This window comes from Polypterus senegalus, chromosome 2 (genome assembly GCF_016835505.1).
Source record: "Polypterus senegalus isolate Bchr_013 chromosome 2, ASM1683550v1, whole genome shotgun sequence".
In the NCBI taxonomy this organism is placed as follows: domain Eukaryota; kingdom Metazoa; phylum Chordata; class Cladistia; order Polypteriformes; family Polypteridae; genus Polypterus; species Polypterus senegalus.
In genome coordinates, this window is record NC_053155.1 from 73,366,680 (window position 1) to 73,393,263 (window position 26,584).

Consider the following 26,584-nt stretch of genomic DNA (forward strand, 5'->3'; position numbering starts at 1 on the left):
TATCCTGCCCCTTGGCAGTACTCATCCTGTTCATTTTTCAGACTTTATTAACAAGATTCACAATTCCAGCTAAACATGAAAGCAAATCTATGGCTGGTATTAGTTTGCAGAGTTCTGTGAAGTTGTTGTTGCAGCTTTGCAAGAGTAGAATATATTCTTTTGAGTATATTTAAGTATAAAAATAACCATTTGCCCCGAAGCATCAAGCTGCAGGCCGAAATTCGATAGGAGCACAGAACCAGAGTTTACAGGTCGTGCTTTGATTATTTAAATGGTTACTTTTGCTTTTCTACATTTTTTGGCTTATAAATTAAAGTGTGATTGGAACAAACACCATATGGAGTTACTGACCTTTAAAATGAAACTGTATATCACAGCACAGAACACTGAAGTCTGCTCAATGAGAGGTTAATGTGCAGTAAGTTCATTAAACTTTAATATCATGAAAGAATACCTTAACCGAGCTTTTTCATTAGCATGATTGTTTATCAAGTCAGACATTTGAACGTGTTTTGAATAACAAATGGTGCCCATCATTTGTGAATTTTCTCCATTCATTGCAATAATATGTAATTGTTTGACAGACTTCATGCAACAGTGCACATCGAAAGCTGAAATTATTTTGTATCTGAATAACTTAAAATTTCTTAGTACATCTGTACTTGTAGTTACTGCAAGTAGGTAATTTACTTGGACAAGTAACACACCCTTTCTTTAGAACAGAACAGTGTTACATATTTTTAAACATCTTTTATTAAGCGTATAATTTACTATACAATACTTACTGATGGGGAAGATTTTACCTTGCAACCCCAAAGAGGCTCTGGGCTAAAGACAAAAGACACGAAAAGAAGAATGACGGAAGAAAAAAGGCTGTTGGGGTAAATGGAGTCAACAAGAAGAGAGAAGAAAGGAAGGAGGGTGTGTGAGAGTGTGGAAGGAGAACAACAGGTGGAAGAATATTATAGCAATTGGGGAGTAATGCATATGTGAAGTGAGAGTAAAGGAACGAAGGACAAGTATCCTTTTTTTTGCATCCTGTTTAAAAAATGAGCAACTACAGGCTGACAAGTTCCAGATACAACCTCCATGTCTCACTCTCATTATAAAATAAGCTTTGGTGGTACGTCCTGGCAACCAAAATAATTTATTTCAAAATTGGTTCACGGCTGACCCCCCATGCCCCCGAAATTCGAGCATCTCTCATGAATTATCAGCCAGCTGGTGTCTCCTCACCTTCTGACAAACATGCCGGAAAGCTCAGCCCCCCCTTTTAGATAACGCGGAGCTCCTGTCTTCTGTCCACGCTCACCGCAGTAAGGACTGACCAAAGGGGAACAGCAGTTTAAACGAGCCCCTGAGCATGATGGGATATGAGATGTTTAAAGAACTCATTAGCCACAACACGTTAGCTTGATGTTAGACATTCGTTTGACTGGAGGCAACCGTCAATCTGTCATTTACTGGTGTGAGTCCACTGATTTGTCGATCCCATTATTTGTGCTGATGTGCATGTATGTCTCTTTTATTTTTTTGATATACTTTTTTGCACATCTGCTGCCATAGTACGTGAAGCATTGATGCTGCTGTGGCGCTTCAACTGGCCCGGCAGGGGGCACTAGCAGTCCAGCTGTTGCTTTATCCTCTGGATGATTTTTTATGAGTATTTTAGGGTGCACGTCTGCTATTTTATTGTATTACACTGTGTTTGTTTGTTTTTGTTTTTAAATATGAGTGCCAGTTCGACGCTGCCGCTGGCGAGCCTGCTCGTGCTTCTCTTCAGCGCCACGTCCCCCGGCGGGCCGTACGTGATCCTTAATTCGGTCTCGTGGGCCGTCACTGACGAGGTGGAAGAAGAGCTGGACGGCGTTTCCAATGAGGACACCCTGCCGGCCCTCCTGCAGGAGGACACCAGCAACATCTGGAAGCAGACGTACCCGACCTCGGAGGAGAAGAGCGCGTCGCCCAGAACCCGAGAGCCCCAGCCGATCCCCCGCACCTCCAGGATGTTTTCGTACCGGAGGGAGGTGGGAAAAGCAACGGAATCCCCTACTCCTCCGCCGCCGCCTCCTCCTCTTCCTCCACACGAGGAAGCAGCGCAGAATGCCCGCTCCCTGGTGCACCGCAGCATCTGGGGGGTCCTGGCGACCACTGCTACCCAGGAACCGGTAATGTCTAATCGTATCTGTCTGTCTGTTGTCACATAAGCGTGTCAGTGGCGATGCGGTGTGTCCCTCGGGTATTTAATTTCCATTCACTTTGTGAACCCTTGTGTAGCCACGGTAGGTGCTGATGGCAGGATCAAACACTGGACGGGATGCCAGCCCATTGTTGAGCATGTTAATAAATTCAGCTACATTTAATAAGGCACAAATCACACAGAGACTGGGGAAGAAAGCCACACTCACACGGAGAGAACAGGTAAAGTCAAGACAGGCAGACCAGCCGGGATTTGAGAGGGCATATCACAAAACACAGTGGTGCTGCAAACCCCTGGTATTATGCGCCTTATAAAGAAATATAAGCGGAGCAGCAGTTTCATGCAGCGGTTAGCTGGTTAGATAAATTGGTGACTCGAAAACAGCTGAGTAAGTGTGGAGTGCCCCTCATTAGATAGGCATCCCTTCCAGGGTGGCTGCTGCCTCCGGCCTGAACTGGATTACATGAATTCAGCAATGCATAGGAAGTATAAAATAGATAGGACAATGAAATTTTAGGAAGCATTATAAGGCTGAGATGCTCTTTCAACGTGTGAAGACTGTATATCTTTCATGCTTGCATACCTGGACCTAAAGATACACACTTAATATTGCTTGATTACTTCAAGGTGACCCAATGCATGTGTCTGCTCTGTCTCCCATCCAGGGTGGGTTCTTGCTATGCACCTGCTCTCATTCTGGTTCTCTGTAATTCTGTACTGGAAAAAATGAACAGATGGACATATAAAAGTGCTGTCAGTGCCCTCCACAATGTCTAAGACAATGACTAATTTTTCCATGATTTACATTACATTTACATTACAACATTTACAATTTAATATTACAAATCAGACAATTCAGATGTGATTAAAGTGTACATTATACACTTTCATTTAATGCATACATTTATGTCACAGCATGTAGAAATGACAACAAAATCAAAACATCTCACCTGTTAAACATGGTGGTTGGGAGTGTTATGGCTTGGGCATGTATGGCTGCCACAGGTACTGGCACACTGACCTTCATTGATGATGGAACTGCTGATGGCAGTTGCACAATGAATTCTGAGGTGTATAGAAACTTGTTGTCTGCTCGAGTTCCAGGAAATGCCTCCAAACTCATTGGACGGCACTTCATCCTACAAGGTAATGATCCCAAATAAAATGTTAAGGCAACACAGGAGTTTATCAAAGCGAAAGAAATGGAAAATTCTCAAATGGTCAAGCCAGTCCCCCAATTTAAATTGCATTCAGCATGCCTTCCACATGGCCAAGAGAAAACATAAGGGAGAAAGCTCCAAAAACAAGCAGGAGCTGAAAATGGCTGCATTAGAGATTTGGCAGAGCATCACCAGAGAAGACACTCAGCACCTGGAGATGTCTATGATTTGCAGACTTCAAGCAGCCATTGTATGTAAGGAATACACAGCACAGTACCAAATACAGCTGCTTGAATATAACCTGCCATTGCTATGTCCCAAACATTATGGTACATTGAAATGAGGGAATGATGTAGAAAAATTGTCATTTCTATATGATGTGACTGATACTTTTGCAAATACCCTTAAATAAAAGTCTGCAATGTGTGCTTTAATCACATCTGAATTGTTGTATTTGTAATTTTACACTGTGGAACACGGGGGTAAATTAAGAAAAAATGTGTCTTTGTCCCAAAGATTATGGAGGGCACTGTAACAGTGCTGTGTATGTTTATATATATCCTGTAATCGAGATGCACTATTGCTGCTAACTGTCCCTTCATAAAAGGGGTACAATGACTAATTTAGGAAACCAAAGATTTAATACTTATTACGATTATTGCATTGTGTTTTAGATCTGGGTTTGATCTTTCTATTTACTTCCTTATTAGATGCTTTCACCCAGCACAACTATCAAATTATAAGTGTATGAAAATAAAATGGAGAGCTTCCATGCAAATGCTGCTATAGTAGAGGATAAGTTATTTGTTGTCCTAGTGTGGACCAGTGTACCCTGTGATGACATGCCGTGGCATCCTGGGATTTGTATGACCTTCAGCCTGGTATCTGTGGGACAGAATCCAGTTGGTTATGACTCTATAATGGATAAAGAAGTTTCAGAAAGTGGGTGGAATTGACTAATGCAAGTATTGTAGTTGATTAAACCATAGATACACATCATCACACACACTCCTCAAATAAGGTGACAGACCTCAGAGTTTTAAGTCTAATATTGTGGCTTTTCACTACTTTCAAACAGAGTAACAGGTGTAATTGTGATGTGAGGCTAAAACCTCTGTTGAAATACACAACGTGGACCCTAAGTGGCTGAGGCCTTACTTTCTAAGCATCAAGGCTTGTCCTCTACTCGGTGAACAAGTCACAGTTTTTACAATATTGACGCAACTGTAGCCATACATTGCTTTGAATGTAAGCATCACTTTAAAATATAAGGAAATGAATACACAATTGTAGCATCCATGAGCAATGGAAACCACTGGTAGTGTGGTAGGGATAAACACTCGATGGCCAAGTAAGATTGGATGAAGGTTCTGAATCATGAGGCGACATGAGAGTTACATGCAACTATGATAGAAAGTTTTAGAATAGAAAGGCAGCACGTTTGGCTTGAGGGATTTGCTGTAGTCCAGTTGATGAATGACCATGGCCAGCACTAGAAGCTGTGCTAAGCAGATCCTGTGGATGTTAAAGAGGAGAAGTTTGCCTAAGCAGATCACTGTAAATACTTACTTTCATTAATCAGGCAGGTAATTTCTGCTGACCAGTGGTTTCACTGTATTGTCTTCTTGTTTCTTTCTTTAGTGTGTTAGCTGAGACATGACTAGCTATGAAATTTAGGAAAGGTGTGTACAGGTTTTAGGCAAAAGCAAATTAGCTCACTCCTACAATCTTTAACATTTTACAGTTATTTCATTTCTAGTGTGGCTAGGTGGCTCCGTGGCTAGCCTCGCAGCTCCAGAGTCCTGAGCTCAATTCCAAGCTTGTTCACTGTCTTTTTGAGGTTTGCACATTTTCCACGTGTTCACTTGAATTTTCTTGGGGTGCTTTATTCCATCTCATATCCCAAAAACATGCAGGTTATGCTAATGAGGGGTTTAACCTGTTAGGACATTTGTTTGAGTGTGGTCAGGGATGGACTGGCTTTCCATCTTACTGTGATTTTTTTATCTTGCACCTGAGTCTTCCATGATAGGTTGTAGCCTCCTGTGAACCTGTACTGCCTGAAATAAATTGGTTGAGAAAATGAATGGAATTAAGCAGACATTATATTGTAAAGTCTAAAAAAGAACTTTACTAAATATGCCTTGTTGCATTGCTAGAATTGATGTTAGCTTGGCAGCTCAATTTTGTGCTCTTCTATAAATCTTTAAACCTTTTTCTTCTGTGTAACTGTTTGTTTTCTAAAAACACTTTAACCATTTCAGATCATGAGCGACATCAGATAGGACTCAGCCCTGGATGGGCAATCACACCTAACCAGCACTCAATCGCAATCTTGGGAAGAAAAGAGCAAACTCCACACAGACAGTGATCAAACTCGGGTCCCTGGAGTAGCAAACCACTGAATTCTAAACATCTTTAAATAAGAAGGACTTTCCATTTAATATAGGACGTCTGTGATAAAAGGCAAGCCCTGATACACATGACATTTTTTTTTTAAATTTCCTAAACAGATTTCTAAATATTTATAATAAGTCCAACCTTTAAATGTAGAAGGCTGAATTCATTTGCTGGGAAAACATTTTAGTTGGAGTAAAACAAATTTGCAATTTTTAAATAACCCAAATAAATTAAACAAAATGCAGAAGTCATCGCCAGTGTAAACAGTATTAAACCACTAGACCAAAACCGCAGCATTAGCCAGACATGATTAATGGGTCACTTAACCTTTTACCTTGGTTTCCATCTGTTTCCCCAATTTACTGTTGATATCTGTCCCCGCATTCAATGCTTTCCTGACTAATGTCGCTCTCGTGACTACTAAGGAGAAAAGTGCTTGTTTATTACACAAAATCATCTTTCCTACGACTGTTTCCATCCCAGGACCACTAAAAGCTGCTTTTATGTTTTAACCAACATCTAAAATGACAGCGTGAGGATTAATTGCTGTTTAAGCTATAAAAGAGGATATACTGTTCATGCCACTCAGCTGTAATCCCATAATTATCATCTCAAGGCGAGTACAAACAATTTACATTTCACTTTTTTTGTGGTCAGATTATGTAGTCTCCAATGGTATAGTTGGTCTCCAGTGGTGTTGTTCTGCCTGACCTCTCTGTGTATCAACCATGGGGCCACTAGCTTGCCCAGTGTCCATGCTTACTTTATTTTTGAGCAATTTAGCCATCTCTGTTGGCTGGAAGGCACAGTGGTCACTGTAGCTACCTCACAACATCACTGACAGATTCAGAAGCTTGTTTTTAGGTCCCTGCCCATACACCTTCTGTATGGAGTTTGTACCATTCTCCCATGGATAGGAAAATGCAGAGAGGAAATAATTTGGAATTGAACAGGTGATGGGATAAGCAAAAAAGGTGGTCAAAAGACAAAGCAACGGACAGAAAAGCTGGAACTCAAAATGAAACTAAAACGACAAGCCAGAAACTTCACCAAGAATCATAAAGTCTAACCAAACACTCATAAAGCCTCCTAGCCCTGAAGATCCTTAAGAAAACAAACTGTAGCCATTTCAAAATTATTGTTTAGAATATCGAGAATCTTAGAAGCCAGGATTAGAGCTTTGCCACATCAAATACCTTCCAGGTTATGACATCACAACACATGACTTCCTGGAATTATGGCAAAGACAATGTGTTACCAACCACAACATGGACGTAAGTAAAAAAAACAACTATCTTAAAATGGAAGTATTCGCAGTATAACAACTTAAAAGTCAAAAATAATAATAAACCATAAAATGAATTTCAAATCACAAAGTAAATAATAATGTTTCACAAAATCCCAAAATTAATATGACATGAGGATATGCACAGTACTTAAGATGTGTGATGAGTGACCTGGTAGTGTAGTTGAAAGCACAATAAAGAGCTTCAGATCATCAATTAATTATATTCTGGACATGTTAAAGTAAATAGGAAAATATAAGATACACTGGGCTGAATAGCCTTTTCATGCCAGTTTTCTTTATTTCTAGATGTGGGATCGACTAATAAAGAAAAGGATGGAGTTTTATTATTGTCTTTTACACCTTGGAGTTTATTGTATGGATGGTTTAATTACAGTACGTTGCTAAAGGAGGAAAGAAGAACTAACTTAATCATTTCAGATTGATGAAGACAAATTAATTTCTGCATTAAGCAGATACCCATCTGTTCATCTACCCATCCATTTTCAAACTCTCTTGGGGGGGCCATCAGTGTTAAATTACCTCTTAAAGTATTAAAGTAATCCCTTAAAGTATTTATATGGAATCAGTGTTTCCATAGATAAAATGTTACCTTAACACTGCTGATTTTACAACAAAGATGTTTAACTGAGACAAGCAACTTGTTAAAGGCAAGAAGCTGGTTGAGGAAAACTAAGAACAACCACAGTTATCGCAGAAGTACTTTTTTGAACTCCTGAAAGCATGCAGCATAAATTCTTGTAATTTAATAATAACACAGCTTATTAGAACTTGGTATATTTGCTAAGGTGCAGGACCATACACCACTAAGGTGCTTGTTGAATGGCTTACACTGACTCACTTGGCTAACCTTATGTTGCTGAAGCTGCTTGTGTTCCAGGTAAATAATTCCTGTTAATTTTAACTTATAAATTATATAGATTTTCAAGTTAACTTTTACATTATAAATGTAACTTTGCATTTTGACCATGTAGAGGAGGAGAAGCTTGCGCTGATTGCAGCTCGTTGCCGCACACAATGAACCACCCAGATTGGAATCCGAGTGCAGCCGTGCAACGGGTGACACCTCAGCACCACACAGGACAGTGTGAGGTCCCCTTAGATTTATATTCCATCTCCACATGGTCTAATCTGAAGAGTCACCATTGTTTCACAGCATACTGTATACTAAGTAGGCAGCACGAAACTGGTGTCCTATTCAACTGTGTTCAGTTGTGTTCTACTGTACATTACCTGATACAATGCAGCCATAACCTAGATACTTAGAGTAAATTCTCTTTACAAGGAAGGCTAAAGATTTTTTTAGAATTTGGCAAGAAGTCATTAATTCTGTTCAAAAAATAAGCATGTTGGCACTCTCCTAAACGTTTTCTGCTGTCTTAATATAAGTAAGGATCTCCATTACACTGTGTTCTCCTGTTATATAGCTCTGTGAAAGGAGCAGAGGAAGGGGACTAAGAGTTCAGTTTAAGGAATTTTTAGTAACACAGTATCTGCATTACTGCATTTATTTTATCCCTAACTAACCTGTGATTTATTGTTTGCATTTTATTCCCTTAAATGTAAAATATGCTGCAGATATATATTGAATATACAGTGAACGAGTAAAGAGATGTTAAATTAATAAATGTTATAGTAAAATTGTGTACATAAATGTTTATTCACCTTACTGCTTCATATGTGGTTTACATAAAGGGTGCCACCACAAAGTCCCAGCATGGGTCAGTATTGAACTGTCAAAGTCACGAATGGTGACAGGTATAAACAGTGGATGTCACTTTAACGGAAATGCTAACTTATCTCTAGACCTGGCCATTCAGAGACAGAGTTGCAAAACACTATAACCTGTTCTCCCTGTTTTCATCAGATCAAAGGCGTACCACTTGGCAATGTTTTCTGCATAAGCGATGGCCTTCCAAACAATGGCACAGGAATCCCATTTTTCTACATCCCATTAAAGGACAGCAGTGTCGTGGATATGATAAGCAACCCAATGGCTACTCTTACTCTTTCTGACCCAGAGGGCAATTACTGCAGGTACTGTAAGCTGCTCAATGGATAATATTACTCCTAGTTTGTCTGTTTTAAACATAAAATAACTAATTGTACATAATGTATAGATTATAAATACATATTCACCATTTAGCGAAGAAGAAAGTTATGATTCAGCTATAACTAAACATCTTTGCTTCAAAAGACCATAAAGAGAAATTAAATATTGGCATTAAAAGGTGATTGTGAAAAAAACAATATACAGTATAGAGTATAGAGAAATCAATCTCAATAATTCAAAATTATAAAGTATTTTTACTGGTTTATGAAACGATCAGATGTACAATTCTTCTGTCATGGCTTACCATGTGGCTGAGAAAACACTCAACCCCTCAAGATGACCTACCCCACTGTTCCCTAAGTGTTTTCAAGTGCCTGAAAATGTGTCCATCATGATTCTTGGACACATTATTACTTTACTTTTTTGAGTTTTTTAATTACTTCTGTTAATCATTTTCATTCTTCTCTGTCACCTTCTTAATGATGTCGTGCTGTGTGTTTTGACTCATTTCTCACTCAAGGTCACTTTCTCTTTGTAGTGTTAGGGTTTGGATGTATCCATTAATGATGTATCAAATGCATCCTATTTAACAACAGGCTATTTAAGAAAGAAAGAATTGAAAATAAAAGCTTTTGTTTAGAATATCAAGTTTCTGACTAAGCTCTTTTGAATATAATTTCTGGTTCATTTTATAACTTAGGTTCACTCAATCTTTTGACCCTCACTTGTCTCAGACTACAGTTTCTGTTTAGCACTTTTAACTTCTGCCACCCAAGAAATATTATACTAGGAATTCACTCTTTTGTCTTAGAAAGATGTTCTCGTCAGTTGCAGTCAAGACGTAAAATAAGTGGGATCAGGGAGGGGATTGTGGCAACTTCTAATTAACCATTAAGGAACCCAGGGAAAGCCTCAAAAATCAAAATCATTAGAGAAAATAAATTGTAAAACAGTTTAGGGTGTTATAAATCACTTAGTGCCCATTACTGGGCCTGTGAGAAGATAGGCTAAAATATGAATTAAGAAGGAGGTCATTGTTGGAGTGTTTGCATACTTTTGTTAGCCCTGAAAATGACCTACTTCTGTTTTCCTTACTCTTAATAAATTTGAGTTTTAGTGTTGGTCTGTGGCACCATGGCGTTAATGACATTTCATTTACTCTAAGTCTGCTCCAGAACAAAGAAGCGTGAACAAGGTTTTCTGCTCATAAATTTTGGATATATTTTTAGAAAAACTCATGCAGAATAATGAAAAAGCTACAAAAGATGAAATTTCAACCAAAGGTTTTACTGTTGTTAGAACAAGCATCATCACTGCTATGGCTAGTTTGTGGCTTCTGCAGTCCTGCACAGACGTCTGTGTGTCATGAAAACTGGCTGTTCTGTGGGATGCTGGTCAGAAGTACAAGCTGGCTTGGTTTTCATTTGCAGATTACATATCCATATAAGATGCACTTAATCAATTGAAAAATATTAATATCCTAGTTGATAGCACTTTATTTATTGTACCTTAGTATATGTGCTTCTGTATAGCTAACAAATGAGGACTAATGAAACCACTGTTCCCACACCCTCCCTTACTAATTACCATGGGGTAATTCACACACCGGCCACAATGTCCTATGCTCATTAACCATTAACATTTTCTTTAATGTTAAATTATTTATAATTTCTACATATTTGCTTTTTCTTTCAGTGACATAAAATCTAACTGATTATAAATAGACCCATCCAGCTGGTTCCATTTTATTGGAAATACCACTATAGCCCCTGACTGCTTGTGGTTAAACAAAATTTAAACAACTGATTAACTTTCTTTCATTACAGTTTTGGAAGAATTCATAATAGAGTTGTAGACTAATGACAATTAAAAAGAAGGTTAAATGGGTGCTTGACTTTGCTTATACTGTATGTGATAATGTAATGGGATATATTAACAAGACTGGAGCTTGCAGAAATTGCCATATGTGCACGTGTTGACACCTCTATTCAAAGAATACTTTCATATACCATAAAATTCTTAGACTAGCTTAAATCTAGTTCAGAGCTGCATCTGGAAGCTATCTAACCCTGGGCAGGGCACTAGTCCTCCACAAAGCCTTGAGTGTGATTGGCGTAAATCATTGTATTATAGACACTGGTGCATAGAGAGTATATACACCAATGGTGTTTGTAATTTTCATTGCTTTCTAAACATCCACATGCACGCTAATATAAAGATAAGCATCATTTCTATCCTATAAAGGTTAAAGTCACAACATATTGACCATGTAGCCAGATGAACTGTTATATAGCACATCTGCTGAAGGCCAAGTGAAAAGTGCAGCAATATGTCTTTAACCTTCTCTTTTACTTTCCAAAATGAAAATAATATGCTTTTCTGTAAATAAAGAGTGTGCCGCAAAGAATCTAACAAGGGTCACTTCTTATAAACCGTCCATGTCACAAATGGTTACCAATATAAACAGTGGACGTTATTGTAACACTGAGACTTATACAACATATCATTAGCAGACTAGTCAAGTAAGATTTATAAAGTTGTCACCTGCTCTCCCTCTTTACATTAACAATCAGTGTATGCTTTTGCAGATATGCACTGCCACAGTCCTAATTTTCCTCCATGTGGTGTTTAATTCTAATGTACCGATTTAGACATTAGATATGATTGTTTATGTTGGATCTTATATGTATGAATCTTCTTACTACTGTGACAGAAAGGGACACATCGAGAAGATGAGACAACCACAAAGCTATGAATTTACCTATCCCTGGACCGATTAATGCATTTATTAACAGTGAGTAAACAATGATATGTACCAGTCCAGCTATCAGAGATGGTCTCCATCAATCAGCACAATCCAACATACAGTTCATATTTTAACACTTTGGTTTATCAGTACTAATTAACAAGGACAGGGACCCTCTGTCCTTGGTGAAATTTGTCATTTTAACACCAGAGTTCATTCTGGGTGCCCGGATGGCTGACCATACTCTGCACTGTTTCCTTGGTTCCCGGACCATATGACTGGACACACATTTTATTTCCTGGAGGCCTTAATGGAAAGTAGTTTCTCCTCCTCCACTTCTGGTTATGTTCTTACGTGTGGTCTCCCTGCCTAAATTTGCATCCTCTCCAGAAAGATAGCAGAACATGCTTTGAATCATTTGGATTTCCCTGTTGTTCTTCTTATTGTTCTCTCTATGCTCCCTTCCAAGATGTCACAAGCAGGCAAAGCAAACCTTGACAATGCATTATAATAAAATTACACTGACACACCAACATGCTGTCATTTGCTGAAAGTAATGCTTTCTGTGTGGACATTGAACGCTCTCCCTATTTTGGAGTTGGCTACCTTAAGGGTGCCTAGACCCTGGAGTTCAACTCTACATACTTTTAGCTTGCTCAGTGGGTAACTGTGTCGTGAAATGGGCTGCCATGCAGACCTTATCTGGTCCCAAGCTCAGAAAGCGGCAGTTTTTTGCAATATTTTACTAAAAACAAAAAAATACACACTCAGAAAAATTAATGGTTGGATGGAAAGATGGATAGTCAGATGAATGTATAAAGTAATGTAAAACTTTCAACTTCACTGTTCAGTCATTATGGGTTTCCACAGATAGTATATATGTGAACTTCATGTATTATTATTGCACCCATTTTGAAAAGCTTCTAATGTGCACATTTTTTGAAATTGTTATGTATATTCCAAAGCTGCATAAATGACAGTGGTGTTGTTGTTGTAAGATAACACAATTATGCTGAATCTCTAAAAACATAACTTGCTCAAAGTCCTAAGCATTGAATGACACAATGCTGAGCCTCAGACTGTAGGGTTTCGTTTGAAGCTGTCATCATCAGACACTAATTTTGGCTTTTACCTGAAAGCGATGTTTCAATAGACCTTTGGCTTTCTTGGGGCACATATCAGTTAGATGCACGTTACATCTCATGTGACTTTTGGGACCCACACAAGCACTTTAACTCTCATATTTTTCTGCTGATGTTTTGCTCGTTTTTGCTCAAAATGGCTTTTTAAAGACAAAGCTCAAACTTGGGCACAAATGACATGAAATGTCCTTCAAAAACTGCAAGTGGTAGTGAATTTGCACCCATGTCAGATCTGGCCGACATTTAGGCTAATTAGTATTTCATTTATCATTTGTGTGTGAGTACATTTGCAATTATGGATATTTAGCGTGTCTGATCTTAATTTGAGATAATTTTATCTAAATAAACTGATGTAAACTAAATGACATCTAGACAAATTGTCACCCTAGGTGATTCCTTTTTGTTTCAAAATAATTAGTCCATCCATCCATTTACTGAACCATCTTAGTCCAATTTAGGGTCTTAGAAGGTTACTGCCAATCCCGGCAAAATATTGTGGTATAAAGATACTGTAGATTTAACAATCAATTAATTGTACCATACAAAAACATACATTTAATGTTAAATTAAGTTTCACAGAATAAGTTGATAAAATTCTGAGCTACCAGCTATTAACACAAGTCATTGCATTCATGTGTGTACCAAAGTGCTTTAACATAGATTTAGGTACGACAACAGCAAGACTGTAGGGAAGTCTTTAAAAATAACCATCTGCAAATTATTGGTGAAGGTTTAGTAAAGACGCCCAAAGAGAGCAATTAACAAGCACATCAGAGAGCAAAACAGAGTATGGCTCTTTATTGTACTTGTTTTCTTTACTAAAATACAGTACGCTGATCATCTCCTTATGTAGTGTTAGTTTTAGGGGTTAATGCCATTAGGCATTCAGAAAGTATAAACTGGTACTTTAAAAGATGAAATGTTTGAAGAGCAAATATGACAGCCAGTCTGCAATGAGCTGATTTAGGTGGTGTAATTTTGGCTGAAATGTATATACAGGCAGAGTACTGTAATGAGAAACTCTGGAACAACATTTTAAGTAAGCCTTTCCTAATTTATGACTTTGTCTGTTTGGAAAGCCTGTAAGATATGTATGATAGGTGATTACTATAGCATTTCACCCTAAACAAGAAGTAACCTTAACCAGGCAGTATATTTAACAAAAGGATATTTGAATACAATGGGATGTGTTTGATTTCATTTAATATTTATGTAACCCTCAGCTTTTGCCTGGAGCCACATTTGTGGATTCTTGTCATTCGGCAGGCACCTGGCCCTGTTCTTTTTGAAGTGTCTAACTGGTTGCCAACATTTTATCCTTAATCTCATTTTATGTAGTGCTATCTTTTTTTCTCTACACTCCTAAAGTGACATTTTCCTAGGAGACAGTTACTATAGGGGGATTTGACAACAAAACGCCTCTTGTTACTTTGTTAATTTGAATTCACACCACAAGAGCAAAAAGAGGTCATCACATGGTATAGTTAGGCTAAAATGTTCAATAAAGGGGTTCTGACTAAATAAAATGTATTATTTCTCCATATTTCATATATCAATAAAGTATTGTTTTAATTAAAAAATTGACTTTCACTTTTTAACACAGAAAAAATATGATATCCCTACGACATATTTTGAGCATTTTTGGAAATACAGTGGTGTGAAAAACTATTGGTCCCCTTCCTGATTTCTTATTCTTTTGCAAGTTTGTCACACAAAATGTTTCTGATCTTCAAACACATTTAACCATTAGTCAAATATAACGCAAGTAAACACAAAATGCAGTTTTTAAATGATGGTTTTTATTATTTAGGGAGAAAAAAAAATCCAAACCTACATGGCCCTGTGTGAAAAAGTAATTGCCCCCTGAACCTAATAACTGGTTGGGCCACCCTTAGCAGCAATAACTGCAATCAAGCGTTTGCGATAACTTGCAATGAGTCTTTTACAGCGCTCTGGAGGAATTTTGGCCCACTCATCATTGCAGAATTGTTGTAATTCAGCTTTATTTGAGGGTTTTCTAGCATGAACCGCCTTTTTAAGGTCATGCCATAGCATCTCAATTGGATTCAGGTCAGGACTTTGACTAGGCCACTCCAAAGTCTTCATTTTGTTTTTCTTCAGCCATTCAGAGGTGGATTTGCTGGTGTGTTTTGGGTCATTGTCCTGTTGCAGCACCCAAGATCGCTTCAGCTTGAGTTGACGAACAGATGGCCAGACATTCTCCTTCAGGATTTTTTGGTAGACAGTAGAATTCATGGTTCCATCTATCACAGCAAGCCTTCCAGGTCCTGAAGCAGCAAAACAACCCCAGACCATCACACTACCACCACCATATTTTACTGTTGGTATGATGTTCTTTTTCTGAAATGCTGTGTTCCTTTTACACCAGATGTAACGGGACATTTGCCTTCCAAAAAGTTCAACTTTTGTCTCATCAGTCCACAAGGTATTTTCCCAAAGGTCTTGGAAATCATTGAGATGTTTCTTAGCAAAATTGAGACGAGCCCTAATGTTCTTTTTGCTTAACAGTGGTTTGCCTTGGAAATCTGCCATGCAGGCCGTTTTTGCCCAGTCTCTTTCTTATGGTGGACTCGTGAACACTGACCTTAACTGAGGCAAGTGAGGCCTGCAGTTCTTTAGACGTTGTGCTGGGGTCTTTTGTGACCTATCGGATGAGTCGTCTCTGCACTCTTGGGGTAATTTTGGTCAGCCGGCCACTCCTGGGAAGGTTCACCACTGTTCCATGTTTTTGCCATTTGTGGATAATGGCTCTCACTGTGGTTCACTGGAGTCCCAAAGCTTTAGAAATGGCTTTATAACCTTTACCAGACTGATTGATCTCAATTACTTCTGTTCTCATTTGTTCCTGAATTTCTTTGGATCTTGGCATGATGTCTAGCTTTTGAGGTGCTTTTGGTCTACTTCTCTGTGTCAGGCAGCTCTTATTTAAGTGATTTCTTGATTGAAACGGGTGTGGCAGTAATCAGGCCTGGGGGTGGCTACGGAAATTGAACTCAGGTGTGATACACCACAGTTAGGTTATTTTTTAACAAGGGGGCAATTACTTTTTCACACAGGACCATGTAGGTTTGGATTTTTTTTCTCCCTAAATAATAAAAACTATCATTTAAAAACTGCATTTTGTGTTTACTTGTGTTATATTTGACTGATGGTTAAATGTGTTTGATGATCAGAAACATTTTGTGTGACAAACATGCAAAAGAATAAGAAATCAGGAAGGGGGCAAATAGTTTTTCACACCACTGTATGTACTGTGTGTCCATTAGTTTGTGGTGAACATTTTGTAGACTATGTAACTCAAGAATGAATGGAATGAGTCTTATGAAATTTTGTGGAGAACTTATGAACTCATTAGTCTTAAGAGCTGATTAGGTGATTCTGCTTCAAGCTTTCACAGTTCGTGGCTTTTTAAAGTTGATACGAACAACAGCCAAACCACTGCTTAGAAATTCATTGAATTTGGCACGTGCTCTTAGGACTTTGTAAGACCTTTTAAAAAATTTTGACTTCGATCCAAAGCTTGAGCTTTTAGCTTTTAAAGTTCTAAATTTTCAAAAAAAGGTCAACATCACAATGGTGGAGGCAGCAAATAAATGACATTATTGTTTGATGATGAAAGACTTAAAAAAAGAAAATATCTGACATTAAATTGGATGAGCATGGGTTTGAAATAGGACCCCATACTAGGTTGGTTCCAGCCTATCACTTGATATTGCTAGAATATATAGGCTCAGGAATTGAAAGAACAGATATAGATATGCTTACATCCATCTATTTTGGTTTATCCAAGTACACACCACTGAGAACATATTCATTCTTTAGACTATTAAAAATATGCTAAAACTGTAGATATTTATTGGCTATTTTATAAAGTAGTATATTAGCTTTATTTTTACTCTGACTTGTGTAGCTCAAGTCACCTCTCCTTTTCAGACTTGAATGTGTAGATTTTATTATTTTAGAAATGTAATTAAATTAATTTGTAAAAATGCAAGGATAGCATAATGTTTGCCATTTTGGAAACCTGCAATAAACCAGCCATACAAAATGTAAACCTTTCCTGTAAAATATCAATGGCACCACTTCTTTATTTTATAGAGAAGATGCAACAGACCTAGAAGACCTGAAGTGTAACAAAGTGACCTTGATGGGTAAAATGGTACCAGTAGAGGGAGAGGAAGTTGAATATGCTAAAGACGCTCTGCTTTCCAGGTATGGCAATTCATTTCTACTGTATCTAAAGATAGTAAGGTGCATGTTCCAGTGAACAAAAGCTATGCAGACAGGAAAAGATGGGATAAGGCAGCCTGAGCAAAGCCTTGGTTTAGTTTAGACAGCATGATCTAGCAGTTACAGAGCACATTATCATGCCAGTGCATGAGGAAGAGCACCAAGAGCGGGTGGTACCTGGTAGTACATGAAACACTGCACAGGTGCACATGCACATTCGGTATCTTTGTGTTCTGTCAGAGAACTGAAAGATAAGCTTTTGAGCAAAACACAGGAGATGTGTGTAAAAAACAAGACAAAAAACAGGATATAAAGCAAAACAAAACCAAAGTCAGGTATGAGTGACAAAAATCATGGTAGAGAGAACAAGAAGGTCAAAACCACAAGTACACGCAAGGAAAGAGCACAAAAAAACCTTGAATACTTCAGTGACTTGGCATCCACAGATCAGATAAGGATTTGCACTCATAACTGTCCTTTTATCCCATCCCATCAATTACACATGAGTCCTGACCTCAGAGGACACTCCGCTAGCAACGTTAGAAGCAGACCTAACAATGGAAATAAACACTAGAGGCCTTTTAGGACCCGAAATCATACCAAATCATGACACTGTGACTTAGGTAAAAACAAAGAACTTGTGAGTGTTCATTTTAAAAGGGTTTTGATCTTGTAGCTTTCCCTTTTGATTTTGGTTCCTGTTCAGACTTTAGTAATTATATTAACATCATTTTGGCACATTTATGTCTTAGACTACATTTCATCTCCTGGTTCCATTGTGTTTCTGTTTCCTCTCAACCTACACAAGTCAAAAGCTGAAGGTCCCAAAGTCCTGCTGTTTATAACACTACATGGTAATTTATTCCATGTGTTTATGTTTCTGTCTGTAAAGAAAAACGCTTTAGTGTTTGTATGAACTTTTCTCTTAACAAGTTACATCTGTGTCCCTGTCTTTTTGAAGAACTCGTTTTAAAATAACAGCTGGGATCCTCCAAAATGTACTAAATCCCTTCATAATTTAAAACACTTCAATCATGTCACTTCTAAATCTCATTTAAAAAGAAAAGGTTCAGCTCCTTCAGTTTATTCTCATAACTAGACTTAGTGTGGTCGCTTTTGTCCAGTGCTGCTATGTCTTTTTTGAAATATGGAGACCACACCTGTGCCCAGTGGTCCAGATGAAGCCTCACTAGTAAGGGAGTAAGTAAGCAAAAGTTATTTATAAACCACATTTTAACATAGCTTTCACTGACCAAAGTGCTGTACATACTACTACTACTACTAACAATAATAATAATAATAATAATAATAGTAATGGGCAGCGCGGTGGCACAGTGGTAGCGCTTCTGCCTCGCAGTTAGGAGACCCAGGTCCTCCCTGCATGGAGTTTGCATGTTCTCCCTGTGTCTGCGTGGGTTTTCTCCGGGGGCTCCGGTTTCCTCCCACTGTCCAAAGACATGCAGGTTAGGTGGATTGGCAATTCCAAATTGGCCCTAGTGCGTGCTTGGTGTGTGGGTGTGTGTGTGTGTATGTGTGTCCTGCGGTGGGTTGGCGCCCTGCCTTGTGGCCCTGTGTTGGCTGGGATTGGCTCCAGCAGACTCCCGTGACCCTGTGTTCGGATTCAGCAGGTTGGAAAATGGATGGATGGATAATAATAATAGTAATAAACATATTGAAACATTACCTAGAAAATGTCTAACATATTTTATTAGCAGTCTAAAAAGGCTTGAGTATACAAGTAAGTCTAGATTTAAATACAAAAATGGTGAAAGCACATCTAAAATCAACCTAAAAACGTTTCCAGAACCATGGAAATGCAGCAGACAATGCTCAGTCACTTTTTTGTTTTATAAGTGTCTGTGGCACATGCAGGATTTCTTTGGTTGAAGATCTAAGAGACCTGAGAGATAAATAAGAGCAGAGAAGATCTGAAATACATATAAGGAGGGACCATCCCATTTTAAGCTTTAAAAACAATTAATAGTACTTTATATTGAATTCCACACACCCCTTTCCAGTGACCTCATGAGCCCTCATGCTTTCCCAATTCGTATGCTGACTTCATCGGAAGAGTCACCAGAGACATGAATGTCACTGCCAAGGTAAATAAACCTATCGACAAGGTCGATATTCTCTCCACAAACAGACACACTGCTGATGGCTGTGCCCAAGAGGTCATTAAAGGCCTAACTCTTGGTTTTTATCCCACACACTCACCAGCCCAGACACTCAGACTCCTCACTCAGTCTCTCAAGTACCCCAATCAGAGCCTCCATTGACTCAGTGAAGATCAAAATCATTTAATATTTCTTCACCAACAGAAGCCCCACAGCCGCTGGACCCCACAACCCTGGCAATAAGCAGTCCATGCAAGCAATGAATAGAACAGGAGCAAGAACACACCTTTGATGAACCACAGAATCAACTGGCAAAAACACAGAGGTTCTGTCTCCAGTCTGCACAGTATTCACAGTACCAGTGTACATGATATCCAGCATCTTCGGGGGGATCCTGCAAAGTCTCAGAATGTCCCACAGAGTAACTCGATCAACTGAGTCAAACACCTTACAAAAATCGACAAAGGCTGCAAAGAAATTCTGGCAATATTCGCGTATGTGCTCCATGAGAACCATCAGTGCCAGGATGTGGTCGATTGTAGACTTCTTAGGTGTAAAACCAGACTGTTCCAGTCACTGCTAGGTGAGCAAGTGATCACGAATCCTATTGAGGATGACCCTAGTGAGGACTTTCCCCAACACTGAGGGCAGTGTTATCCCCCCTGTAGTTGCAGCAAGCCAGGCAATCACCCTTTCCTTTCCAGATAGGGACGATAAGTCCTGTTTTCCAGTCAGTTGGAATGATGCTTGTAATGCAAGGAGGACAGCCTTACCACCAGCCTGGAAAAGTTCAACCTGGATACCACAGATCCCTGCAACTGTACCTACCCTCAGCTGGTTCAACACCTGTGCAATCTCAGTGAGATTGGGTGGTTTACAGCTAATTGGATGATCAACCCAGAGATGTCCAACGTCCTAGCCGGAGGATCAGCTTTAAACAGCTGCTCAATATAGCAAGCCCAGCAGGTCACAATTGCAGTGTCATCTGTAAGGACTGTTCCATCACCTGCCCTGCCTGCAACACTCCGAGGAACAGATTCAGAGGGGTGTAATGCTTCGATTCCTCTGTAAGCAGGACGTGGGTAACTAGATCATAGATGGTATGTCACTTGCTCACAGATTCCTCTAACAAATGCCTCCTTATCTGCCCTCATTGCCCTCACAGACATCCTTCTCAGTTCCTGGTACCATAAAGTTGTGCACTGCAACTCCTCTCGATGATATCCATGGTGCCCTGCGAGATAAAACACCTCCTTCAGGGAACACTGGCAACACCAACACAACCCTCAGCAACTTTCATGGTCTTGTCATGGAAGGCCTCCCACATTATATTAAGATTGGCAGTCGCACCCAAGTCTACAAGTTTCTCACACAAACTGCAGGCAGACTCATTAGAAACAGCCTAATCTTGGAGTCTAGCCAGGTCCAGCATCATTCTCCTAATAGGGGGTAGCCTATTGGACCTAAGCTGGATCTTCAGACTAGCAACAACAAGTCTCTGGTCAGAATTCACAAACTGGGCACTGTGGACCCTGCGCTTCTGTAGGAGCCTCCAGCATCTGCCCACAAGGATGTGATCAATCTCCTTCACCGCACCACCAGAAAAGGGTGCTGGAACCAGGATACAGGGATCCACAGTCACTGACCTTTTGCAACGTCAAGCAATATGGAGTCACTTTCATCACGGTCGTCAGACCCATGGGGACCAGCACAGTCCTCATAGGCAGCCCTGTCAGTGCCAGTGGTCGCAATTGTGATGTTATGAATGAAGCTTTCCAGATCCTGATATGACAAAATAAATTTAATTCTAGAAATAACTCTCAACTGGTAAAAACTTTTAACAACTTAACTAATTTGTTTGCCAAAATTATTTGTTGAGTGAAAAATCAGGCTTAGGTTTTTGGCATGAGATGACACACAAGTGGTGAGATGATCTGAATTTGTAAAAGCATGCCTTTAATATCCAATCAAAAATAAGATATAAAGACTCATTAGTGCTTTGTATAACCTAAGCATAACCTTTCTTGACTGGTACTCCACAAATTGTACTATATAACCTACTGTAAAATCTCATTAGCCTTCTTGATCGCTCAATGCACTGTCTTGAGTCCCTAATGGCTGCTAGGTCCTTCTCATAAGGTGAGCTATAAAGTTTCAGACCTCCCATTGTGTGTTCAAATCTAACATTTTCATTTCCTACTTGTAACAATTCATTTTAAATTACATTAAATGTAATCTGTGACAGATTTGCCAAGCTCTTAATTCTGTCCAGGTCCCTTTGTAATGATCTGACTAATACTACCCAATCCACACTTCCACCTAGCTTAGTATCTGAGGCAAGAAAACCAAAGTACACATGCAATGCACGTAGGCTCGAGGAGAACATGGAAGATGTTCACAGGCAGTCCATAAAAATTCTGTATCTTCTGCAAGATAACAAAGTATGATTGCAAATTGTTGAAATACATTTTGGTGTAAAGTAAAAGATTACAACTCTCCAGGAGCAGAACCGTATCCAAGTCAGGTCTAAACTCACACTGCATTAAAGTATGCACGTGTCATGTCTAAGTCTTCTGACATGAACCTAAAGCTAAATTTGACATAATAATAACAGTACTATACCATTTATGTGTGAATTTTCTTTCTTCAGACATCCAGTTATGAAGAAATGGCCTTCTGATCATTACTGGTTCTTCATGAAGTTAAATGTCGAGCACATCAGGCTGCACAGCTGGTTAAGAGGAATGTCCTTAATTTCACCAGACGAATATTTTAAGACAACACCAAATACAACCTAATCATCCTTCTTCGCCTTTAAGGTTGAGTGACTCAAAAGGTGGTTTTTCCATGCATGTACTTATGAGTTGGGAAACTGAAATTGTATTTTGAATTAGATTTTTTTATTGTGCACATAAAGGCTGCTTGCCATTATTTTAAAATGATGCCTCGTGATGCAAAACAAAAAGAGACCTAGCTGTCTTTCTACTGCCAAAGCTTGTCCTGCTACTTTCATTTTCATCATGAAAACTGATTGGTGCATTTACAATGTACAGTATGGTTCAATTCATAACTTTCTTAGAAGGACTATTGTTACTACAAAAGCACAAAGGTTTAGATCTCTGTTGTGTTTGATGTCATTTTCAAAATTTGTGCAGAGTTGTGAAGCATCATCATTTTAAACAACAGTGCAAGAACAACTGGATGGACTTCCTATCCATCAGTTGGCCAGACTCACAGACACTGGGCCAATTCATAGTCACTAGCCCACATGTTTGTGTGTTGGTGGTCTGTATAATAAATTTATTATAAACATTTTTGGCTTCGTTCACACATCACACTTATAGAAAGTTTGGTACATTTTTAAACAATCAACATCCAAGGGACCTGAGCCCAACCACCATAATGCAAGTGCAGAGAATCAAAATTTGATTGTTATTATGCAAACAAGAGTCAGTTGCTTAAGTATCCTACTCTAGGGCCTTTTCTGGTGATTGGTGAGATCATTTTATGACAGATTTACCATAGAGTGACTGTAACACTACCAGACTTGCCCACATCCAGGAATGGAATGGCTATCGGGACTGGTGGGCCTCCCTCTCTCAGTGGGGAGTGCTTTCTGGCCAAATACTAATAGACAGATCAGAAGAGTAAATGAATAAGCAAGTAAGAGAGAAACGTGACTTGAGTGGGTCGCTCTGCATTTTCAGTGGATCTCTCCAATAATTTAAGTCTAGTAACTGCTGAGGTGTCCCCTAAAGCCCTAACCTAACCAAAGCAAAGAAGAGGGAAGTGCAAGACAAAGATAAGAGGAGAGTATGGAGAAAATGTCATTATGAAAATCAAACGGGTGAAGTCTGAAAACTAAGGGAATAAATATTTAAATCACAGCAATGTGTAAGAAAATTAGGGATTTACAATATACGCCAGGGACTGCTGCATAGTCAGAATGTAAAAGTTTTCAGCTCTGGAGCTCGCTTACTGTGACCAATTACAGTGACATCACATTCAAGTCAAGATAGTTCATCAGAACACTGAAATTAACTGAAATTTTAAATGATTTATTAAGCTACAACTGCTGTGGTGAAAAAGCAGAAATACGTTATTGCCATCCGGTATTAAATGAGATAGTGTTATAGTTTTACTGACCTTATAAATCCCGTTTAATTAAATTTAACACATTTCAGTCAAAAAAATCAAGCAGAGTGTGTGTTTTCCTTTTAGCTTGATTATGCTTGATTTTGTCTCTCATTTTTTTTGGAACAAAATGGTTGTTCTTCTGTATTTTCTCACACAAATGTATTTTTGATTGAATTGTGTGTTACAGTATATGTTTTAATTAAAATAAAATTTATAAAAATTTAATGAGTATAACATTTCACACATTAATATATATGCTCCTTGATGTTAACCCTAAGCGTCTCTATGGCTTGGGATTCTATGCAAGTACGGTTAAGCTTGACTGTCTCTCTGGGATAGTGTATTGTTTGCATGTACAGTGTTAAGCCCAAACAGCACCCGGGACAGGATTCTGCTGTCCTCTAGTGGATAAAATTACACACTATTAAAAAATTAGGAATATTTCAAAGTGTTTTGCTATTCCATGATAACTCATCAGTACTGACTAGTGGGGCGGTGGCATGGCATGAAAACCAAAAAATGTCAAGCCAGTTTTAGAACAAACTGAACCTGAACCATTAGTTGAATCAAGTGATAGAGATGACAGTGTGTGAATTGGTCATCAGGTGTTGATAGAGACAGTGAAACACATGCATACAGCACTGTACGATTGAACCACCATGATATGTGAATTTTGTGGCATGAAGCGTCAACATGGCAAAAAGGTTAAATGATTGTTATTAAGTGGAAGGACAAAATAGATGTTAGCCTCCTAAGCGATATACATAATGCAACAACTGTCAGTGTTCATGTTAGCAAAAATGTGGAAGTCACTAAACCTGGCACTGTGGTAGCCTACAATAACACAAGAGGCGCATCAGTCGTGCACATCAAGCACTGACATTCTAACAAATCATATGCTAAAACAGAAAAATATTAAAAGAAAATTATGCAAACACTCTCCTACTGTCCTGATTGCAACATCAGGATGTGTGTTGGTGACCATTTAAAAACATATTACACGAAGGACGTGTACTAAATCTTCATCAGTACAGCAGTGGACACTAGACATACCTTCCCTACTGTATTTGTGTTGATTTTTTTTGTAATTACAGTACATGTTTTTGATTTACATAATAACATTCATTCTTGTTGAAAAAGTTCAATGTTCTAGACTTGTTTTTTGAGGGGTAAAAGTAAATTGGGGTTGCCAAACCTTTGTAAGCTAAGGCCCCCAAAATATTGTGACATTTGGTCAGTACCCCACACTAATACAAACCAACACTGCAAAGCAGAATATGATTTTATATCTTAGTTTTTGCCAACCATAGTCATACAGTGTGATTTTGAATAATAGAAAAATATTAATAAAGGCAAATGCCTAACTGTAGCAAACTGTTGATACATATGTGATCAAAATTCACATGATACCTCTAGGTCAGGGGTCCGCCACCTTTCTTCTTGATGTACCACCTCCAGGAATTGAAATGGGGTAAAGTATCGCCATTTTTTCATTCTTGTAAAGTACTGAATTCTTATAACAGGAACAATTTAAGGAGATATTTTTTTAAATTTCAAACCCAATATTGCACTTGGAGAATATCATGTAAGGATTTTTTAGATAGATAGTCCAACTTTACTCCTACAATAGAGCCTGCCTTCTTAACAAGTTTGTCCAGGCGTGAGGCGTCTTTCATCTTTATGCTGCCTCCCAGCACACCACCGTAGAAGAGGCCACTCGCCACAACCGTCTGGTAGAACATCTGCAGCATCTTATTGCAGATGTTGAAGGATGCCAACCTTCTCAGAAAGTATAGTCAGCTCTGACCTTTCTTACAGAGAGCATCAGTATTGGCAGTCCAGTCCAATTTGTCATGCAGCTGCTCTCCCAGATATTTATAGGTCTGCACCCTCTGCACACAGTCACCTCTGATGATCACAGGGTCCATGAGGGGCCTGGGCCTCCTAAAATCCACCACCAGCTCCTTGGTTTTGCTGGTGTTAAGGTGTAAGTGGTTTGAGTCGCACCATTTAACAAAGTCTTTGATTAGCTTCCTGTACTCCTCCTCCTGCCCACTCCTGATGCAGCCCACAATAGCAGTGTCATCAGCGAACTTTTGCACGTGGCAGGACTCCGAGTCATATTGGAAGTCTGATGTATATAGATTGAACAGGACCGGAGAAAGTACAGTCCCCTGCGGCGCCCCTGTATTTCTGAACACAATGTCAGACCTGCAGTTCCCAAGATGCACATATTGAGGTCTGTCTGTAAGATAGTACATGATCCATGCCACCAGGTGTGAGTCTACTCCCATCTCAGTCAGCTTGTCTCTAAGGAGCAGAGGTTGGATGGTGTTGAAGGCGCTAGAGAAGTCCAAAAACATAATTCTTACAGCACCACTGCCTCTGTCCAAGTGGGAGAGGGATCGGTATAGCATATAGATGATGGCATCCTCCGCTCCCACCTTCTCCTGGTATGCAAACTGCAGAGGGTCGAGGGCGTGGCAGACCTGTGGCCTCAGGTGGTGAAGCAGCAGCCGCTCCATGTTCTTCATCAGATGTGATGTCAGACCAACAGGCTGGAAGTCATTCAGCTCACTAGGACGTGATACATTTGGGACAGGGATGATACAAGATGTTTTCCAAAGCCTTGGGACTCTCCCCTGTTCCAGGCTCAGGTTGAAGATGCGCGGTAGAGGACTCCCCAGTTCCAGCGCACAGGCCTTCAGCAGTCGTGGCAATACACCATCTGGACCCGCTGCTTTGCTGGCACAAGTCTTTCAGCTCTCTGCTCACATGGACTGCTGTAATTGTGGGTGGGGATGTCTCACCTATGCTGGTATCAGCAGAAGGATGGTTGGAGGATGCAGTACTCCGAGGTGAGGTGGGTTAGGGTGATCAAACCTATTAAAGAAGTTGTTAATTTGGATTGCTCTCTCCACATCTATCTCAATGGCGGCACCCCACTTCAAGCTGCAGCCAGTGATAATCTTCATCCCATCCCACACTTCCTTCATGCTGTTGTTCTGCAACTTCTGCTCCAGCTTTCTCCTGTACTGCTCTTTCGCCCTGAGCTGGACTCGAGTTCCTTCT

The 26,584-nt window shown here is 39.3% G+C and overlaps 1 protein-coding gene across 1 annotated transcript; it reads left to right on the forward strand.

The window, feature by feature from the left end:
- Positions 1 to 1,528: 1,528 nt before the first annotated feature.
- creg2 (cellular repressor of E1A-stimulated genes 2) lies at positions 1,529 to 23,737 on the forward strand. Its single transcript, XM_039743975.1, has 4 exons — positions 1,529 to 2,168; positions 8,934 to 9,103; positions 17,127 to 17,240; positions 22,026 to 23,737. Exons 1-4 carry the CDS (start codon positions 1,650 to 1,652, stop codon positions 22,171 to 22,173), a joined length of 951 nt encoding a protein of 316 aa, XP_039599909.1. The 5' UTR covers positions 1,529 to 1,649; the 3' UTR covers positions 22,174 to 23,737.
- The last annotated feature ends 2,847 nt before the right edge of the window (positions 23,738 to 26,584 follow it).